This window comes from Rattus norvegicus, chromosome 8 (assembly GCF_036323735.1).
Source record: "Rattus norvegicus strain BN/NHsdMcwi chromosome 8, GRCr8, whole genome shotgun sequence".
NCBI lineage: Eukaryota > Metazoa > Chordata > Mammalia > Rodentia > Muridae > Rattus > Rattus norvegicus.
In genome coordinates, this window is record NC_086026.1 from 132,177,734 (window position 1) to 132,200,219 (window position 22,486).

At 43.6% G+C, this 22,486-nt stretch overlaps 1 protein-coding gene across 6 annotated transcripts in view; it reads right to left on the reverse strand.

Annotated features, from left to right (window-relative positions):
* The window catches only part of Slc6a20a (solute carrier family 6 member 20a), a 40,249-nt gene extending 17,966 nt beyond the window's left edge, over positions 1 to 22,283 (reverse strand). For 2 of the 6 annotated variants that reach the window (XM_039080653.2, XM_063264729.1), the window contains exons 1-4: positions 21,918 to 22,283; positions 6,541 to 6,681; positions 5,045 to 5,136; positions 2,777 to 3,004 (exon numbers count right to left, since the gene is read on the reverse strand). In XM_039080653.2, the coding sequence (XP_038936581.1) occupies positions 2,777 to 3,004; positions 5,045 to 5,136; positions 6,541 to 6,681; positions 21,918 to 22,110 (654 nt within the window). In that variant the 5' untranslated portion in view covers positions 22,111 to 22,283. The remainder of the gene's footprint in view (positions 1 to 2,776; positions 3,005 to 5,044; positions 5,137 to 6,540; positions 6,682 to 21,917) is intronic. The other 4 variants (XM_063264726.1, XM_063264725.1, NM_133296.2 and 1 more) reach the window with 3 other exon arrangements.
* Positions 22,284 to 22,486: the final 203 nt, after the last annotated feature.

Below are 22,486 nucleotides of genomic sequence, written 5' to 3' on the forward strand. Positions count from 1 at the left end.
TGGTTAGGCTGTGCCCTCAGCTGCTGACAGCTGAAGGTGCCATGATCCTGATTAGGATATAGGGTCTGAGTGTGGTCAGGAAAAAGAAAGTGTGGGACATGACTGACCACATCTGTTGCCACCATGACATTTCTCCTTCAGTGGACTAGAGGCAACAGGTACCCAGGGTGGTTCTTTCCACATTCCTTCAACCTCTCTGTCTCTCAAAAAGGGTTGAAGGAGCCTGCACAACACATGTGAGTCTCTCTGTTCAGTATTAGAGCCAAATTTGGCTCTGAGCTTTCTGGAGTCCTAAGAAAAGCAGGAATACCAGTCACTTACAAGATCTATGTTGTCCCTAAAAGGGAAATTAATTCAGTGTCTTGGAGCAAAGCCATCTCTCCAGGATAGGACCCAAGAGAAACCTGGGCAGGCATGCCCATAGGTGGAAAGCAGAGATTGGAACAAAGTCCCCACAAAAGATGCAATAAATAGTACTGATGGGATGTTGTGGCATCTCTCATAAGATGTCTCATTATTTGGCTAAGCCAATCTTCTCTCCTTACTAACATGCATCATAATCTAAGGATGCATGCTTGGTTGCTGCAGCAGGGTTATATCAGACTTGGGGTCACCCTGACTTTTGAAAAGCCTCAAAGAAAGCTTTCAGGTACATGTCTACCTGGCCTGAGTGGGAAATTTTGTTCTTTTAGGTTGAACCCACCAACACAACTAACCACGGCTTGATGTGCTTGAATTATGCTCAGTCTTCCATTTTCTCCTTGACATGGCACCATATTTCAAGAATGTCTAAGACTGTCAGAGGGATACAAGGCAGAATGTAGGGTATGTTTACAATGGCTTCTTATACATTTAGGGGACTAATAAACATACCAAAGTACTTAATACATCAAACCAGAGAGAGAGATACAAGTGAATAAGGGTCCTATGGCCTTGTGTGAAACAAACTTAGGAGTGTGGGGAGGCCTGACCCAGGTCCACAACACTGGGCACTTAGAGGACACTTATGGAAAACTCTGGAATTTTCCTCTGCAACCCAATGGACCACGTTTCTTAAAGACTTTCTGGGGTCCTCACTAAAAGGGCTTCCTTCTCTCCCTGGTGGGAAGGATGGCTGGACATGTGATCCAGCCTAACCTATCAGAAGAAACAACACTGAACAATAACTAAAAATTTGGAGGAGAATAAAAGATATTTTAACAGAGAAGTAAAAGGCAGCATCTTTAAGAAGCCCAGTGCCCTCCCTATACATGGAGCTGCCAGGGTATTTCTGTCAGGGTGAGGGTCATAGCCTCAGCAGAGAAAATAGATGGTGAAGATCGATGTCATGATGTCCAAGGACTGCTGAATTTCACAATTATAAGAGGCCTGGACAGGAAAGGTCTGCTTTCATCTTTAAGGGTCAGATATCACGCAGATATCTTTTGGATCATGCTTGGCCTGGGCTGGGACAGAGCAGTTGCTGCAAAGAGTTCAGTTGAGAAAGGGCACCTGGGGTCCTTGATTCTTATGCTCGGCTGTGGGGCAAGCACTTTAGGGCTAAGAAGCTGGCCACCAGGGGACTTAGTAACCAATGTACAATGTCATATCAGGTACAACACTGGGGTTTCCATGCAATATCTCAATGACATAGGTTGTTCTAAGCTTGATGATTCATGAAAAGCCTCTCAGTGCTGGAGAAGGCAGCTTGGGTGATGAGGAGAGTGAGTACTAAGGGCTTGTGGGTTTCTCAGAAGAGGAAAATTGGAAGTGACTAAGTCAGAAAAGACATTCATGGGGCGTCACCGATATGATGGGAAGTTCTTGGAGTAAATCTGGGCTCTGCCCTGACTCTGCTTTCCCTGGCTGTGATCTTGGGACAGCACTTGACCTATCTAAGTCTTTTGCAGGTGTCATCATTTATCTACTCTGAAGGGCTACTGAAAGAATAAGACAATGTAGGCATGTGTCCAACTATGGATTTGCTTTGCAGGGTAGCTGAATGCAGTGTTCACTGCAGTTTGAGACAGGTGCAGATGATGGAAACACAGCAGACATGTTAGCCCTAGGAGGAATGGAAACCTGGGTATCCAGGGAGCAGGGGCTTAGCCAAACAAAAGGCCTAAGTCAGCATTGTGGTGCATCCTTGGTCTGCCCTACACTCAGAAGGCTGAGGCAGGGGATTCAGTATGAGTTTGAAGTCAGTTTGGGCTATATAGTAATTTCAGGCCTACCTGGCCTACGTAAGAAGACACTTTTAAAATAAAAGCCAAAACCAAAACCAAACCTCAAACTATACAACAAACAAACAAAACATAAACCAAGAAGAATAATCCAACAGTTCTATCATTGAGTCACTGAAAGCACTTTGAGATGAAACCTCATATCCAACCACACAGTAAACTCAATGGAAGCTGATGCTGAGGTCTCTCCCTATAATAATAGCTTTGGAATTTGAGGGGGGAAGGACTGAATTGTCAGATGTTTAAAGCTCTCCATGAAAGGTCCTGGTATAGCAGCACAGCTGAGTTTGACAGCTGACTGGAGCCCCTCACTTCAGATTCAGTATGGGAGCTCCGACCACCTCTGTAAGCTAGCAGAGGAATGTGCCAGTAACACCATTCATGCCTTCTGATCCAGTAAACCTCTACTTCTGGACTTCGAGAGAGAGAGAGAGAGAGAGAGAGAGAGAGAGAGAGAGAGAGAGAGAGAGAGAGAGAGCCCTTGGCATTGACCAGTGTTAAGATGCTACTCATCCACCCTCTCAGATCCAGCACCATCACAATGCCCAGACCACCTTGCCAGTAGATTCGGTGCCTCTCAGGATGCACAGATATACCATCAGCCAGGCCAGGGTGAGGCACAGGGCTGGCTCCCACTGCACTCCTCCATTCTCCTGGATGGACGGTGAGATGTTGAGTGTTTTCCTGTACCAGAAGTACTGTGTCGACGAAGCCTTCTCACACTCCTCATCATAGCCTGTGCGGTTACTATTCAGTGGGCAGACAGACCACGGCAGGGGATCCTTTGGAATGAAGTGAGAATCAACAGAGAGGTAAGGGGAAAGTCAAGGTCTGGGTAGGATGCTAGGAAGTGTCTTTGACAGCAGGCTTTATACCTTGTTTTGCATATATGGGCTAGTCTAGTTTGCTTTGAGCAACAGTGGAGCAAAGGCTTCCTGGTCTGGACCTTCAGGGTTCTTGTAGTTGTAGGCTGGAGAGGTGACTCACTAGTTAAGAGTACTGGCTGTTCTTCCAGAGGACCCAGTTAGAGTCTAAGCACTTATACAATACCTCACAACCATCTGTACCTTTAGTTCTAGGGGATTTAACACAGTCTCCTGGCCTCTGTAGGCATCAGGCATGCATGTGGTACACAGACATAAATACAGACAAAGTACCCATACACATAAAATAAATAATTTTTTAAAAGAAGCAAAAAACAATTGAGCTATGAGGATACTTGGATGAGATTCTTGAAATGGTGAGTTTATTTGGATGGAGAGGTCACAGGAAGGAGACACTGGTGAGAACTAGCAGACAAAGCACAGAAGCCCTCATAGACTTAAAGCTTGCTTGCCTTGCCTAGCCGACAGAACCTGTAGTCCATTCTCAGTCCCCTGCGAGGACATTCTAACCCATTCTGTTTCATATATTTGGCTGCAAACCTGAGGATATCTTGGCTGTACCCAAGGTCTCTGGGATCGTTTGTTTGAGGTGAGCTGAGTATCAGGGTTTTAATGTTCATGCTGCATGAAGAAGCTCTAGGTTATGGGAGAAGTGATTCAGCGGAACAACCGAGAAACTTGCAGTCTCTCTCCTCATCTGCATCAGAAAGGAAAAATAACGTTCCTACATCTGCATGGCTGGAGGCGCTTGCTGAAAAGGACCCCACACACACACATGAAGTTGAGTCCTGTAAAGTAGCTTGTAGCTTGTAGGACTGGACAAAGCTCTCATCTGTGATGAGCATGTGAGTGTAGATTCATGTGTACCAAGGACATGCCTGGCCCATAGCAAGTGAAGGTCTGCTGCGTCATTATTCTGTGACCTTGGAAGAGAGCTCACTGGGGTGTGGGTAAGGGGAAGTCCACCAACCTGTGATGTATAGAATGCATATAGATAGTAAAGTGGTATTTCCTAGATCCTTCTCTTCTTTTTCCATCTGGGAAAAGGCTGAGATGGAGGCAGATGCTAGAAGGAGAGTGGGGGGCAGCGGAATTAGGGTCTCTGAGAGTGAAAAGGTCCATGATGGGGAGGACAGAATGTGAATGGTGGAGAGGAAAATCTCTCTTTACAAAGGTCAGCGTGCAGTGCGGAGCTGTTGGTCCCTTCTAGTTATTTCCTATAATGCCTAGACCCTTACAAAGAATCAGTGATAAGAATTTGGACAATGCACTGTTTAAAATGCTTGTCATTGAAGTAGCTTTTACAGGCCAGGCAGTGGTGGCTCATACCTTTAACTGTAGCACTTGGGAGGCAGAGGCAGGCAGATCTTGTGAGTTCGTGGCCAGCCTGGTCTACAGAGCAAGTTCCAGGACAGCCCGTGCTACCCAGAGGAAACTCTGTCTTGAAAAACAGAAACAAAATACAAAAATGAAATAAAGCAAAACAACGACAAAAAAGAAAGAATTGAAGGAAAGAAGGGAGGAAGGAAGAAAGAAGGAAGGAAGAGAGTGAGGGATGAGGTGGGGACAGGACAGGAGGATGAGTGACCATTTCAGACTTACTGGAATGGTGGCGTCATCCCCATAAGTCCTTGCCACAGATTCTCTCCTGAGTCTGTCATGAGATGGTTTGTAATGTTTTCAGGACACTTCCTGTAGATATTCCAGTGAAAGCTGTGGAGCTGCTCTGGAGAACTGTGCACATACACACAGTTGCATAGCATGTGACAAGTAGTGAATCCAGGTTCTGATGTCCCCACTTGGTTCCAGCTGTGTGACTTCTCCCACCCTCTCCCCTGACTGAGAGGGCTCCTACGGGCTGGTGTTCTTATCCTCAACCAACTCCCTACCTGGGCCTGAATCTTCTGCCCTTTTTATTCTGCTCTGGACAGAGCTCACCTGGAAGGAGTGGAAGAGGTACCAGAAGCCCCAGGCATTGATGACATTGTAGTACATGGAGAGGAAGAAGGAGACCACCACACTGGCAACACCTGTGGGCAAGCAGAGGGCCAAGCTGAAGAATCAAACGCTTGTGACCTAGCCAGACAGAACTCTGGTGACATCCCAAGAGGCGATCACTTTTCTTTGTTCTTCAGGTTTCATTAGACCTGACATCGCACCAATGACCTTTCCTGGGGTTATGCCCCCTAACCACTGATCATCTGAAATGGGAGACTAATGACAGTGTTTTGACATGTAAGTGTCAGGTCGTGGGCTCAGTACTTTGTGTGCCTTTAGTATCACATCAATATTGTCATTTCGAATAAACTGAAGCTCAGAGCTTGTCTAAAGCAACCTAACAGAGCTAGGGAGAAGTGCCAACCATGTGCTTAATGTGACACTTGCTCCTTTTGGAGATTGAATCACTGCACCCAACCCATGCATATGGCATGAGATATGGATGGGACAAGCCCTGTCCTCCAGCCTGGTCTAAACTGTGAGACACAGAGGCACTGTGAACAAAGGTTATAAAGTTAGGCTCACTCTGGCCCTCAGGAGCTTTGTCATCCCACATGTAACCTGGACAGAGTTGTTGACCTTGGGTTTGCTGGACTATACCAGTATCAAAGTCATTACATAGTGGCTTTCTCCTCCCCACTAAGAGTTCTGGGCAGGAAGTGGGGATTAGTGTCCAAGAGGCCAGGTAGCCTTCACTGTTTTTCAAATGTGCAGCTTACTGTGCTACCTCAGCATACTCTGTGGTGGCCTTCATAGGTCTTCACAGTGAGGAGACATTTTGAAGATGATTCCTAATGCCCCTGACATATTTCTTCTAAAGCCCCTCTCCATTCCTGAACCATTAGCCTTCCTACCTACTCCCCTTTCTGGGGCACAGAGGTTCACAGAACATCTATGGCCATTGATAACCCCAGATCCTGGACTTTTACAAAGCAGGAGACCCACATCCTGGGGGTGCCAGGGGACAGTGACTGAAGATCATTCTGGAATGGTGCACACCTGGTATGCATAGGTGCCTTGGCATCTGCACACAGGTATCGCTTATGGTGCCTCAAAGCCCTATGTGGTACAGTGAAGATGAAATGGGCTCTCACACTTGAATGCCATGTCAGTACCAGGCATGCATTAAGCAGGGGACAGTTGTTTGCATTCCCAGATAGTAGGTGGCTAGGACTGAATGAAAATCTCTGTGTCAGGAAGCTATGTCTAACCGTTCACAGAATCTCAAGCTGAGGTCCAGAGAGGAGAGGCCCTGTGGTGGGAGTTTCCCTATTTGGGAGTCAGAATCCAGGGCCCTCTCTCTGCCCAAGTTCTATGGCAGCTCTCACTGAGCTGTCAGTCTACCCAGGCACAGGTCCTGCTCATGGACAGCAACCTGCACACCTGTGATGCCCAGGAACATGAACCTGTCAGGAACTGGAAAATGTCCCACATACCGACACCACTAAGGTAGGGGCTGATGGTCCTCCAGGCACCAATGCTGCCCTGCCGCATGCGCTGCCCCACAGCCAGCTCCAGGTACAAGAGTGGCATCCCCTCCACAATGAGCATGATGAGGTAGGGGACCAGGAAACTCCCTGTGGAAGAAGCAGCAATGTCAGTGTGAAATGTGTCTATCACCTGACTTTCCCCATCCAGTCCTCCCTTTACCCCATCCATCTCCTCTTAGACTTTCCTACTGAACCTCTATTCTTCTGTCCCTGTGTCTTCCTCCTTCCACACACCTATTCCTCTCACTGTACATCAGTCCACCCATCTATCTGCCCATCGATTCATTTATCCATCCATCTGTCCATCCATTCATCCATCCATCCATCCATCCATCCATCCATCCATCCGTTTGTCCGCCCCCTTCTTTTCTCCTTTTCTCTCCCTTGATCTGTTGTCTACCCATCCATCTATTTACCCATTTTAGTAAAGGCTATGTTCCCATAAGCTGTAGGGGGTTAATAGTCTAAACCTCAGCGGTTATAAACTAATCTTATTGTTATTATTATTATTATTATTATTATTATTATTTTGCCCAAAATGTCAAGCCATAACCATAGCAGGTCTAGTGAGTCCCATGGTCAGCTTGTCTCTGTGACAGGACTTATTTAACTACTGTTTGAGGTCAGGTGGAAATCTATGACCTGGTGCCAAGTGGGAATAGGGAATCTTTTCACACTGCTCAACAATAATGTCCATCACTCTCCTAACTCACCCAATTACACATTTCAGGCAAATGAGCTTTGTAATTCTTTTGACAAAGACATTAAAACAATTGAAGATTCAGGTACAGATAAATTAAGTGGAATCCATATTGTGAATTTTATACAAAAATATTAAAATAGATCATAGACCTGTGTTTACGATCTAGAGCTTAAATGTAAAGAATAGGAGAAATCTTTAAAACATCAGGTTAGGCAAAGATGTTTTAAATGCAAAAGCAACCATGCCATGTTTGGAAGGCAACGTTGATAAATTGAACTACATTATATTTTTCCCCCCTCAACAACACTTAAAAGAACAAAAGACCAACTTCAGACTTGGAGAAAATATATATATATAATTCCCCCTTCCCTGAGAAAGTGTTATATGAGGCATTTACAGAGGAATCTCAAAACTGACAGACATTCCTAACTAAACTAAACAACACACTGTGGAGTACTCAGTTCCACCTCAGAATACATGAGGTTGGGTCTTTTATCTGGCTCTCTTAGTTCTGGAAGAAGCACCATAGCAGAGCACAGTGCTGGCTTTGAGTGAATACTTTCCCAGTGAAGGCAGCACAGCAGGGGGCAATAGTGAGATATGGACTCAAACTTTATAACAAACTTCACTTTTGTGATTACTACAATCTGTACTGCAGGCCAGAACCCTAGTAACCTAATCACCTTTGAAATATCCTACCTCTAAACACTACTAAGTGGGAATCAAGTTTTTAACACATGAACAAAATAGTATCTGCAAGTGGCAAATGGCTTCATCAGGAGATATTAAAAACTAGAACTCACTAGGAAAATTTATATAACACATTTCTACATAGCACATTTATATAACAATGAGATAAATGTACTATATAGTAACATAAAAATATTTTGCAATCAGTTTAAAGTAAGTCTCCTGACCCACCCTCTCCAAAGAACTACTCTCATGCCTCTTTGATTTAAACATTTTGATGTACAAGGAGACTTTGGCATCAGAGAGAAAGAACCTTCAAGGAGCATACTTGGTGAATTAAATCTAGTCACTGTTCTTCAATGCTCCTACAAAGAGGAGAGTTCTCTTCCCCAACCCTCTGAGTCTAGGCTGGCCTTGGAAAGAGCTTTATCCATCAGAATGTGTGTGTGTGTGTGTGTGTGTGTGTGTGTGTGTGTGTGTGTGTGTGTGTGTGTGTGTGTTTTAAAGCCATTTGTGTTCCAGAGCCTTGCAGCTTTTCATTCTCATGGGATATGGCCAGTGGTCAACATGTATGGAAAATCCTTCCAGAATCAGAAACTCCATGCTGAAGAATTGTGCTACCTCAAGTGCTCAATGTGTAAGGCTTGCAGCCACATGAGCAGGGGCAGAAGAAGTAGAGCAGCTATTTCAGTCTCACACTGTATGAAGTGACTACTGTTGTCATAAGTCACTACCTCCCCCATAAGTCACTACCTCCCCCATAAGTCACTACCTCCCCCATAAATCACTACCTCCCCCATAAGTCACTACCCTCCCCCCACTTCTCAGTGCTTTCACTTGGGTTCCATAAAAGCAAGATTCTCTGACTCCCAGTGCAATTAACAAAACCAGGACATTTACTATACAGACTTGCTAAAATTTTACCAGTTTCCCAGAGTAGGACCCAGCATGCAGTCAGAACTTCTGATCTGTCTTAAAGCCTTCTAGTTGTTTGTTTGTTTTTGTTTTATGAATTTGACACTTTGGAAGTTTACTAGAGAGTTATTTTGTGGAATGTGTCTTATCTGAGGTTCTGGCAGAAACACTGAAGTGACCTGATGTTCTCCTTCAGAGGTACAAGATGACCATTTCCTCCTTCTTGGCAGTGTTGACTTTACTCACAAGGCTTATGTGGTGGTTGCTAAGTTACTCTGCTGAACTTAACTCTTCCCTTTGAAATGATAGAGTACTCTAGAGGAGATACTTTTTGTTTGTTTCTGTTTTAGACGTTGGACCTGACTTGGAGACTTTTACATTCCCATTCTTTTGTGTGGTCATTTTACATGAACCAATAATGCTTACCTAAAACAGTGGTTGATGCATTAGTTATATTTTATAATTCCTCTGCCTCTCCTATATTCTACCATTTTCAAGTAATTTGTCAAGTACAACAGATAACTGGAACACATGTGAGCATTTTTTTTTTTGTCAACATCCCTGCCACCTGTACTTCTGTGTTAGCTTGAGTGAGTGGAACACTTAGTAACAGGATAGCTGGGAGGAGGTGATCTGATTCTTATTCCTTACTTCCCTGAAACCTGCCAATAGATACCTACCAGTATTGTACGATGCAGCACTACATCTCCACAATGGTCTTTTGGCTCCCACCTTATAGGTGCCTCCATGGTTTTGTCAGAGACTGTGGTACTTTATCTCTCTATCTCTTACCCTCTTTTCTCTGCTCCTTACACTTGAGATACAATCTGTGCTCCCTCCTTGGTCTCTGAGGACTTCTTTCCCTCTGTGGTCACTGATCCCTGACTCAGAGCCCTGAGCACCTTCACCTCTGTCTCTCTCTCCATTTTCTTCACATCTGGCTCCCTTGGAGGCGTCCCTCTCTCCTCCTACTCTGCAAGTCTTACTTTTAAAGTAATGAGCTATGTGAAATGCAGCAGGTACCACTTTCTCCTGCTATGTGTCTCCTTACTATTGAGGAAGCTTTTGTCTTACTTAGGTCTGCATGACATCGGAGAGCTGGAGCCCAGGGAGTACCTGGTGACTGCAGCTTAGTATCTTTCAGGTCTTACTGGACCCTTCACACATACCATGTCTCCCCCAATCACCTCTTCAAATACTAAGGTTGGGTCTTTATCTTTAGTCTCACAGCTCCTGCTCTTGAGGCAACTGTCATCATACTATTTACAGCTATGCTATCTGCAGACTTCTAAGCCACCCACTGAGGACAGAGAGGTAGACTTTATCTGGATCACCATTGTCCTTTAGGTCTCAACAAAGGGTCAGGTCCTCAACAGATTATTGGTGATAATGGCTCTACACTAATGGCTCTATTCAGAGGGGTATGTAATAAAGATATTACTGGAGGATAATGGTGGGAATGTCTTAAAAGTTACTCATATTGCTAATAACAGAGCATCTAAAAAATTCACATAGGGGCCAATAAGATGGCTTAGTAGGTGAAGGTGCTTATAATCAAGCCTTATGACCTGAGTTTGAGTCCTTGGACACACATGGTGGAAAAGAGAGAACTGAGTCTCAAAAGGTGGCCTCTGATCTCTATATAAACAAAACAAACAGTCTAAAAATTCACATAGAACTATTTTAACCTCCTTTGACTTTACTTGTGTGTGCACTGGATCAGACACAGAAAGTCTATCCATAAGGATAGGCAGTCAGAGGAACTCTTTGAATTTATGATAAGACACTGTAGATCAACACAAAAGACCAGCATGTTAGAACAAATGTCATCCTCTGAAATAGACTTGCTGTGAGAAAGAGAAGAAAACAGACAGGATTTGTGTTTATTGGGTATCATCTGGCCATGATGAAAAACAGTGAAGAAGAAAACAGGTTTCATAAAGATAAAACAGTAGCTGGGTAGTGATGGCAAATGCCTTCAACTCCAGTACTCAGGTAGCAGAGGCTGATGGATCTCTGTGAGTCCAAGGCCAGCCTGAACTACAGGCTGGAGAGTGAGCTCCAAGACAGCCAGGGCTACACAGAGAAATCCTGTCTCAAAAAAGACCAAATAAAATAAAATAGAATAAAAGAGTATGGTGGTTGAATTTGAAGACCAGTGGGAACAACAACAACAACAAAAGCACAGTCAAAATAATTAAAAGAAAAGGAATCAAGAGGTAGACATCATAAGAACAGACAAGGCATGGCCAACAAGCTTGAGCCCTTACTTTATCTAGAACTGAGGGGAAAAGAACGCTACAGACACAACATGTGCATTAATAAGATTTGAAAGACAATTTCCCGATAGTGTGATTGAGATTACAGAACATCAACATACATTTCTGATATTTTAAGTGCCTAGAATATCTAAGAACTGATACAATCAGCTGCAGGATTCTCCTTCACAGAATTAAGCATATGAAAACAATAGAAAAAACAAATTTTGAGGAAAAGAGATTACAACTCATTCATGGTTCTGAAAGGAAAGATAGTCTCAGACTTTGAATCCTTTATTTTCTGTTCCTGAAAGAATCACTTGTTCATACAGCATGGGATCTGAAGAAAGAACTCAATTGTGGAATTGTGTTCTAAAATAAGTAATCAGTAATAAATAAGCAAAACAGTGAAGTCTAAAAACATTGTTGGCCTGGCAGTGGTGGCAATGCACTTAGGAGGCAGAGGCAGGAGAAGCTCTGTAAATTCAAGGTCAGCCTGGTCTACAAAGCGAATTCCAGGACAGCTAGGGCTACACAGAAAAACCATGTTTTGGAAAACTAATAATAATAATAATAATAATAATAATATACTGTTGATTTCATTGGAAAATAACATAAAATAAAAGGAATTCATGAATAGGGAAACATGATTCTTTTAAAGATTTTTATGAGTACACTGTAGTTGTCTTCAGACACACCAGAAGAAAGCATCAGATCCCATTACAGATGGTTGTGAGCTGCCATTCTGTTGCCGGGAATTGAACTCAGGACCTCTGGAAGAGCAGTCAGTGCTCTTAACTGCTGAGCCATCTCTTCAGCTCCAGAGACATGACATTCATAGTAAAATCATTGCTACACATATGAAATCCCAGATTATATTCTTAAAGTATGGCAGGGTAAGGAAAGGAGCAAGAAGCAAAGTATGCTGTGGTTTGAATGTGTCGCTCAAGGGCCACATATTAGAAACTTAAGTCCTTAATTCATATGGTAATGATATGTGGGGGTGGGACTATGAGAGATGATTGCTCACCAGGCTCTGCAGCAGTGAATTAATGCAATATAGATGGAGTGGCTTTGAAATAAAAGCAGGTTTTTCTAGGCAGAGCTGCTCTGTTTAAACATGTAAGGTTGTCAGTTAACGATACAGTATTATGCCTCACCAGATGCTGAGCAAACTGCACTACGCTGGTTAAGCCGGTTGATCTCCATTGTTAACTTGACTAGAATTAGGATCATTGTAGGAACACACCTCTGCATGTGTCAGTGAGGATGATTCCAGAGAAATTCCAAAAAATTGAAAAGGGAATGTCTACCTTAAATATTGCTAGCATTCTGGATGGAATAAAAAGGAGAACGTGGGGTTGAAGAGATCATTTAGTCAGTAAAACACTTGTCCTATAAGTGAAGATCTGAGTTTTGTTCCTCAACACCCCCAGAAAAAGCTCGTATGTCTTTGATCCCAGTACCGAGGAGACACATAATCCTTGGGACAGTAAATTCTTTGGGCTGGCTGGTCAGCAAATCTGACAGAGTTGGTGAGCTCCAGGTCAGTAAGCTCAGTCTCAAAAATTAAGGTAGATGGGTCGGAGATATGACTTAGTGGTTAAGAGCACTTACTCTTGCAGAAGACATGGGTTCAATACCCAGCACTTACATGGTGGCAAACAACTATCTGTAGCTCCTGTTCCAGGGGATCCAACATCCTCTCCTGTCCTTCATGGGCACCAGGCATGTAGGTGGTATAGAGGCATACAGCATAAAGTTAAAATAAATGCTTTAAAAATTAAAAAAATAAGGTAAAGAGCAATTGAGGAAGATGCAGTAGTAACTTCTGACCTTTACATACGTGTATAACGTGTGAACAGGCATCTCCCCAATGTGTGTGTCTGTGTGTGTGCACATGTGCATGTGTGTCTGTGCATGTGTGCATGCATGTGTGTATGTGCGTGTGTGTGCATCTGTATGTGTGTGCATGTGTGTGTGTATGCATCTGTGTGTGCATGAATCTCTCTCTCTCTCTGTGTGTGCACATGTGCATGTGTGTCTGTGCATGTGTGCATGCGTGTGTGTGTGCATCTGTGTGTGTGTGCATGAATATCTCTCTCTCTCTCTCTCTGTGTGTGTGTGTGTGTGTGTGTGTGTGTGTGTGAGAGAGAGAGAGAGAGACATGCAAACAGATGTGGTAGTGGTGGTAGGGTAAACAGCAGCTTTCATGCTCCCTCTGCCAGGATGGATTGTAGCCCAAAGCTATGAGACAAATGAACTCTTCTCTCCTTAAGTTCCCTTGGTCAGGTATTGGCATAGCAATGAGATAAGTGGCCTATACAGGCATCACACCTTAGGATGCTCATACTTTAGATTCATGAGCTAAACTCGTGCCTATGCTTTACAAACTACTCACTTGGTGCTAGTCAGTTATAACAACACGAGACAGAATGCCAACGTGTTAAAACTTTCAACTCCCCTGGGTGATATCAAAGACAACATTTCATTTTTGATACCAATGGGGAAGATACATATTTCTCCTAAGAAATTGAATTGACTATTAGTAGTGTAAAATCAGAATTAAAAACTTGTAATAATTAAAATCTTTGAGAGGGGGAAAAAAGCAAATATATTTTATAAGAGCCCGAAATGTAGCAAACAGGAAGATAGCATAAAACATGATTTAAAATAATAGCAAATATAGTCTGATATTGATTATAAATGGATCTAATTCTTCCACTAAAAGATTATGGCTACTCAATAGTAAAAGTGTCAAACTTTAAAGCAATGGGGTTCCACAACTGGAAAATGGTTAAATGTGTTGTTAACTCTTTAAATGAAGTGCTATAGAGCTACTCAGTGCTTTTGAGTTATTTTTTAAAAATATGACATGGTTTTGAAAATGATTACAATACTTTCCCCCCTTTTATTGTTTCTGTCCTTCTCTCTTCCTCCTTCTCCTCTTCTCCCTCCTCTTCTTCTTCTTCCTCCTCCTCCTGTTTTTTTTCCCTCTGAGACAGTATCTCTATATATCATAGACTGGTCTTGAACTCAAAATTTCTCTGCCTCAGCTACCCGAGTGCTGTTCATCCATCCCGCCTAGCTAGGTGTTCTCTGTGTGTGTATGCTTGTGTGTTTGCCTGGGTGCGTGTGTGTGTGTGTGTGTGTGTGATGGGGTGCACTCACATGTGTCAAGGCATGTATACAGAGGTCAAATGCAAAGGTCAGAGGACAATGTTCAGAGCTGGTTCTCTTTCCTTCATGTTGTTCTGGGAACTGAACCACATCATCAAGTCATCAGGCTTGAAAACAAGAGCCTTTATTCACTGAGTCATTTTGCTGGCCCCTTAGGATAGGTCAATTTTAAAAGGAAAACATCAAATGACATGTAAAATGTGGTTCTGAGTTTTTAAATAAAAATAGGAACAGAGTTATTATTTCTGGGTGGTAGAACCTTAGGATTTTGTTGTTTTATTTTGTTTTGGTTTTTGTATTAAGGATTCAACCCAGGGCCTCACTTATATTAGGTGAATGTGAATGTCTTACTACTACACTACATCTCTAGACCCTGATTTTGTATTTTATTCTTCATATATTTCTCTATTTTCTAGAATTTCTACTCATAAAATAGGTTTCTCTGGAGCATGAAATTACTTATCTGTATTATTACCACAGCATTGTCCTATCTGCTAAACCCAAGAATCTCATTGGAAGAATCTTTCCTGTGTGACATTTATCCATAGGGCCAAGCCCTTACATTGTGCTCTATCTCTTTGAGACGAGAGAGAGAGAGAGAGACAGAGAGAGAGAGAGACAGAGAGAGACAGAGACAGAGACAGAGAGAGACAGAGAGAGACAGAGAGAGAGACACAGAGAGAGACAGAGAGAGAGAGACAGAGAGAGAGAGACAGAGAGAGAGACAGAGAGAGAGACAGAGAGAGAGAGAGAGAGAGAGAGAGAGAGAGAGAGAGAGAGAGAGAAACTCAGTGTAACTCACAGAAAGTCAACTCATGTTCCCAGACTCTTGGTCTCCCTCCATTTATATACCTTTGTCCTCTACAAAAACCAGAGCAAGTGTGCAAGTGTCCGTTAAGCTTACTTCCTTCTTGAGTCATGCCCTTTCTTCACCTAAGAAGCTTATCCTAGATGACCCTGTAGCTTGCTGTGATGGAGACCACCTGGAGGTCCGCTCAATGCAGGATCCCATCCTACTCCTTCATTCTCTTTATTCACCCCCTCTCACTTTATTCTAGAGGTTCCCCCTGGGGCTGGAATCAGGTCCATGTTTTAGAAACAAAAGCACAGGTGAGGAAAATTGAAACCCTTCTTATTCTCCCTGACCACCTGGATCTAAAGCTTCCAGAATTTCTCTTCTAGTCCTTTCTCTATAGCTCTCTGGTAGCACCCTCCCTTCACCCCACTACCCAGTGTATGTATATATATATATATTATATCCGTGGCCACCATCCTGCTGGACTTCATAGTGATGACCATGCCTCTCTCCTGCTTAGCTCTGGCCTTGCCTTCAAGAGTAAAAGTTCAGCTTGTGACCCAGGGCCCTTGAGAACATGCTGGCCACTTCTTCACCTCCTCTCACCTCTCACCTGTGTTGGTATATGCTTCATGTATCACACTCACCCGGAGTTTCTGGCCATTCCCTTTAAAAGTTGCACTCTGTGCCTTTTGCACAGTTTTCTCTGCTTGGAGTATTTTACCCTTAGCTCTATCTGATGGGCTTATTTAATGATGTCATTGCTACAGGCTTCTTGGACTCTCCCATACATCAAGTCCTTCTTCAGTCTTTTCCGTAAACAGCTCCACCTGCTCTGAGCATAGGATGCTTATATGTTTGCTCCAGTGTAATCTTCATCTCTCCTAGTTCCCTCACTGCTTAGAACAAAGTATATGACAGTGATTATAGGCTGCAAAGAATCACATAGAGAGATTTTTTTTAACTGTTACTGATGATTCTATCATGAAGGTGAATGGAAGCCTTTCCACTAATACATGGACTCTAAGCCTTTTCGTTTATCCGCTCCACCATAGGTGAGACCTGTCACCACAGAGGAGGGATGGCTTAGCCTAGGAGGGCTGCATGGGAACTTTTGATATGGGGAGGAGGAAGTTTCCAGGGGAGGATGAGGAGATGAAGCACACAGAGTAGAGGGAGGACATTAGACGTAGCGTGTACTCAGAGAAGAGCAGAAAAGGGAAGAGGTTGGAACAAAAGGAATATAGAACCCTAAAGGAAAACCCAGGAGACACCCAAGCTCTTGGTCAGACCCCTTCCAATGTCCATCTGAAGCTCCAACTGAGAGTACCACAGGAGGAAGTCTTGCCTTTATACAGAGTTCTGTAGAAGAAGTCCAACTTGGAGACAGAGGTCGTTACTCCTCCTGAAGTTACCTATGCTTCTCTGGGCATGGTTTCCATCTGTAACAAACAGGGCCACCCCTAGGAGTGCCCTGAAGACTGACTTGAACATCTATAGAAAATGCTCTACAGCATGAATGACTGACGTGCCAGAGGCCCAGTGCAATGGGTTGTCACTAGGACTGATGCTGGAGACACTGGAGAAGAGAAGCTGAGGCTCCTCTGTGGCCCAGACCACAACTCGGGGCTTATGCACCATGCCCAGGCTGGATGCGGGTTTGAGGCATGGTCACCACAGCACCTGATTCCAGTGGTGTATAGGCCCTCCCGGAGCAGCTCACATAGCCATCAGTCCTCACCTCTTTCTAGGCTTGCACCCTGGGAGTGTGTGGCCTTCTGAAGCCAGCTAGAGTGAAAATGTTTATACCAGGATGGGAAGCGAATGCTATGACTTGGGACTTAGTATGGCAGGCCACACCCCAGCAGCAGATATAATGGGGACATTTGAACGATTTCACCCTTCTTCCACGGTATGGCCTGTAGACTGGCAGTACTAGTCTCAACAGACTATGTTTTAAAAGTGTCAGGTCTCATTTGAGGGGTTACATTTTGGGCAGTTAGAATTAGCAGAATTAAGGGGGTTAAAAGAACTCACTTCCTGTTCCAGAGGAAAATGAGGGTTTTTTTTTTCATTTGAGTGGATGTTTATTTTCTCATGAACATGTGTGGCATGCAATATTAAATCAGGAAATTGTTAATAAAGAGAAATGTCTTCCATAATCCCAGTATAGAGCATCCCATTTATGCACTCTATATCCCTTTCTGTCACATCTATTTTATAAAAGAAGGTTCTAAATTACTGAAAGTTTTTATACTTCTATTTTTATTAAATTTATGTAGTCTACCCCTTAGTAATTTCTATTTATTTTTTGAAACATGAAAATGTACAGTATGTTTTGAAATTTATTTTGAAAATTGTGGGGCTGAGAAAGGTACCCTGATTCCTGGTCAGGACAGGTTGAATCCCAGGAAACCCTAATAGGTACGACAGGCACATTCCCAGCTTCCCAGATCAAGGCCTCACTAGCTGCAGCTCCCCATAAACGCGTGTTGTGAGGTTTGACACAGACCAATCACAGAGCAGCCCCCCCAACATATCTAGGCTGGCCAAGACAATGGAAAAACACACCTGAAACCCAAAAGTTTTCAGGTTTTGCTTAAATGCTTGTTCTCCCTAACAGGAACACCTAAGACAGTGTTCACACTTCTCAGCCTGAAATTTCCATGTCTTTTTTTTTTAAATGTTCATTTTCTCTCTAGCATTCATGATTTATGTCCAAAAATTTTCGAATTTTCCTATAAGGTTTAAAAGTCATCTGACCTACCCCCACAGGTCAAACCAACTATACTAATAACCATTATTTAATCCTTAATTCACAACTAGTTTTTCATAAACTATTACTCTTTATCTAAGATACATAATTAACACAATATTTTAACTCAAGGAGGATAACTCAAGAAGGATGACCAAAATGCAGATGCTTCACTCCTTCTTTAAAAAGGGAACAAAAATATCCATAGGAGGTAATAGGGAGGCAAAGCTTAGAACAGAGACTGAAGGAACGGCCAGAAAATGAGGGTTTTGAAGAGGAACGAAACACTAACTCTTGAGAATGACATTGACCTTCTAAAGAGTCAGATCCCCCTGATTTCCCCCTACGTCATCCAAAGAATAATTAAGAATAAATAATCCACATTTTCTCCAGCCACACAACTGCTCTTCTTCCATGCATTTTACATGCATTCAAATCTCACACACGAGTGTGCGTGCACACATACAGAAAGAGAGAGAATTCACATACACACAGAGATATATACACACACATTCATACACACACAGATATACCCACACACACATTCACACACATACACACACACACAGATACACACACATATTCATACACACACACAGATATACACACATACATTCACACACCACACACACACACCACACACACACACCACATACGCACACACCACACACACCACACACACAGATACACACATAGAGATATACACACACACAGTTATACACACACATACAGATATATACACACACACACATATATATATATATACACACACACACACATTCACACACACACATTTATATATACTGCAGGTGAGTGTATGTTTTCTCACATTGGTATTCAGCGCACTTGCATCTCAGAAGGAATTAGCACCTTAGACTTTGGTCTGCTGAGTTAGTTTGAAAAGGGGATTTTGTAAAATTCCTCACCATCCTCTTTGGTTTTGTGTTTTGCCTTTGGTGCAGGGGTTGGGGTGGGAGGTAGAGCTGTTCAGAGAAGTGTGACACCTGGGACATAATCTTCAGAACTGACCTTTGTTCAGGGCTGGCTGAAGGGAACAGCACAACAGAACCCCTCAGAAAAGATCTTAATCCTCCCTGGGAAGGAGGTGTTTGGCAGTTTATAAACAAGCTCCTTGTTGAGTAGATTACATCTGTATCCTCTAGACTGTAGGGCAGAGGTTCTCAACCTTCCTACATTTCTTCATGTTGTGGTGACCCCCAATCATAAAATTAAAAATTCGTTGCTACTTCATAACTGTAACTTTGCTACTGTTATGGATCATAATATAAATATGTTTGGAGATAGAGGCTTGTTAAAGGGTTTTCAACCCACAGGTCGATGACCACTGCTCTAAACAGTCTCGAGTTTTTCTCTTAGAACTCAATGAAAGCTAAGAATAAGCTCAGATCCCCTGGGTTTGAGGTGATATTAATAACTCGTTGTCAGTTCACAACTATGGATCCAGAGTGGGTACAAATGCCACCAGCATCTCTCATTGTTGACTCTCTCTCTCTCTCTCTCTCTCTCTCTCTCTCTCTCTCTCTGTGTGTGTGTGTGTGTGTGTGTGTGTGTGTGTGTGTGTGTGCACATGCATTAGTGGAAGTCTGAAGTTGATGGTGGGTAGCTTCTTCAGTCTCCATTTTATTTACTAAAGTAAGTAAGGCCTCTCTATTGAACTCAGAATTTGCTGCTGGGCTAGTCTACCCTACCCAGCTCGCTCTAAGGATCTTGTCTCTGATTCCTGAGTGCAGACCTTACATCTGCCAGATGTTTACCTGGGTTCTGGGTCTCCAAACTTTGATCCTCATGGTTGCACTGCAAGTGCTTTATCCATTGAACCATCTTCTCAGCCTGAATTTACAGTTTCCCACTTCAGGTCTTGCTTATTCACTCAGTAAGTTTTTATGGGGTACCTCCTCTGGCTTCACGGAACTGGGGGATTGGATGAGCAGGGAGAGAGAAAAATTCTAAAGCCCCACTGTTTGTGACCCAGTGCTCATTTGACTTCACAGTTAAGGAGAGTCAGAAAGACCAGCAGGGGAGGGGAGCATGGAAGTTCTTCAAGTAAAGAGCAGCACAGAGCAGGGAGGAGCTACCTGGTGGATAGTTGAAGCAGGGAAGAGCTTAGGAACTGGGCTGAAGATGAACTGCATGGAAAGAAGTGGAAATACTAACTAGGAGATGGTCAAATGTCTAGTGTGCCACGAGAAACAGTTTAAACCGTTTACTTTTGTTTTGGACACATTTGCTGTCTGTCTAACCTGCAAGTACCCCCCTTCATCTACTGCACCCTCAGTCCCAGGCCCTGTCTGTCCAGCTAAACAGCTGTACCAAGCCCAAGATTTCCTTTGGTTTCTTCTTTCAGTTATCATGAGGATCTCCTCGTACGTATTTAACTTCAAAATCATTTAGCCTCGTTGTGCCACCTGAAGACTGTTCGGGTGATGGTGCCATTATAAACAAGGAACTAAGCAGTCACATGATAGCGTGGTTTACCTGGCCTGGTGGTTGGGAGCTACAGACCCAGGATAAAGAAGGTATTGAGGCAGTTGTACTAAGCGCACAATGATGTGAAGATCTGCCTCTGACAATTAATTCTTTCTAAAGCCAGTTGTGACACATTACAAGCGTGTGATAGCATATGCTCTCTACATACAGTACACTTGATGGTTCAAATAAAAATAAACCAGAGAATTAAGAATGTTTCTTTCTTTAAGTCTATAGATTAACATTTTGATGAATTGATCTGGCTAGAGTGACAGGAGGAGGGAGGGTCAGATTTTCTTAAACAGGTTAAATTTTGTAACACACTAATTTAATATTTTTGACTGTCCTGATAGTGAGAAATAATGTGCTGGTTAGCTCTCTCTCCCCTGACTCACACACGTGCTATTAGATTTCTCCTCCCACGTATACACAAGCATGCTGTCAGATAAACAAGAACCACCCAGAGAACTATTAAAAACACTTTTTTAATTCTCTTTTCTCTGCATGATTTTAAGCACAACTGCTTAAAAATGTTATACAGTTTTGAATCTGACTTTACTTCTCTCCACTTATCATATAATAAAACTCCTAAGATAAAAGTTTACTAAAGCTTTACCTCTATGGCTGTCAAGGGCACCACTGGGTGGATGTTCCACAACTTATTGAACCAATCTTTTTTTCTGAAGGGCTTAGCAAGTTTCCCACATTTTGATCTTATTAAAAGACGGCGGCCATGTTATTTTCTGCCTCTGTTAGTATGCTGCTTTTTCCTTTAGATGGGTTTTTAGAAAATGGAATTGAAGAGGGAGGTTTTTATGCTGAGACTTACTTCCTTCATGCCATACTGACCCCAGAACGGTACTTGGACTTCGGAAGGTCCCCAGTCCCAGAGTTCTCCGCTCTTTTCTCTGCTAAGCCAGTGCAGGGTTAAGTGTCTGTCCCACCCCTCACCTGAGTTTCTCCCCTACTAGGTCAGAGGAAACATTTATAAAAACAAAACAGCGGAACCAAGAAACAAATTCGCTGGGCATGGAATTATTTGCTTGTCCTGTCTGTGATTCCAAGTTCAAACCAAGTCTCCACATCTACAAACCAATCTTTTTTATTAACTAAAAATAAAATAAATCGCTCACAACCCTTTTGACTTGTGTTTCAACTTGCGGTAGGGAACTTAAATTTCGGATCTGCAAGCTAAATGGCAAGTTCCTGTTAAACAATTTACACTTTTACACCCCTGTGAAGGGGTGACGCACCAATCCTTCCCCAGGACAGCCGGTTCCCGGCCGCCCGCTGTCCTGCACCTGCTGGAACCACAGTTGGGACTCAGGACCCCGAGGGTCAGTTTCGTAGGGCAAAAGTCCCTCTGCCGCGGCGTTCTCTGTCATCGGGGTAACCTGCCCTTGAAGTGCGTGGGACAAAACACTTTGCTGAGCTGAGGTGCCCCGGACAGAATGCCACCCCGAGCTGAGGCTCGTGGGACCGAGCGCCACTGCCACTCAGCGTCCAGGCACCCGCCGCATCCCGCGTGTCCACACTCACCTCCGCCGTACATCTGGCACAGGTAGGGGAAGCGCCACACATTGCCCAAACCCACGGCGTAGGAGATACAGGCGAAAACGAACTGCAGCGGATTGCCCCATTGAGGCCGTGCCTTCTCCATGTCCCGCGCTCGCTTCTCGTCAGGGCCTGGTCTCTGGCCGCGGCTCGCCCGCCTTTTAATTGCTAATCTCATTAACGCGCACGAGAGGGGCGAGGCCGGTAAGTGGGGAGCGGTGAGCCCCACCCTGCCTAGCCTCGGCGGGGAAGGCGCCCCTCCTTGGTCCGGGGTGTGGACTTCAGAGCTCGGGGAAAGGATCACGTTTCCTCAACTTCTTACTGATTAATCGAGGACAATACTATCTGCCTGGCACTGCTGTGCAACAGGAAAACATAGCACCCCCACTCTTCCAGGGCTTACATTCAGATGGCGGGAACGTTTAAATACCACGGGATCACTTATTGTTAACTTCTTATGACCCACTGAAGTAGTTTCATTTAATTCATACCACCTAGTTCACCTAAGTCCGTGATGCAGGGACAATTTAAGTAAAGCAGAGGGAGACAAGTTC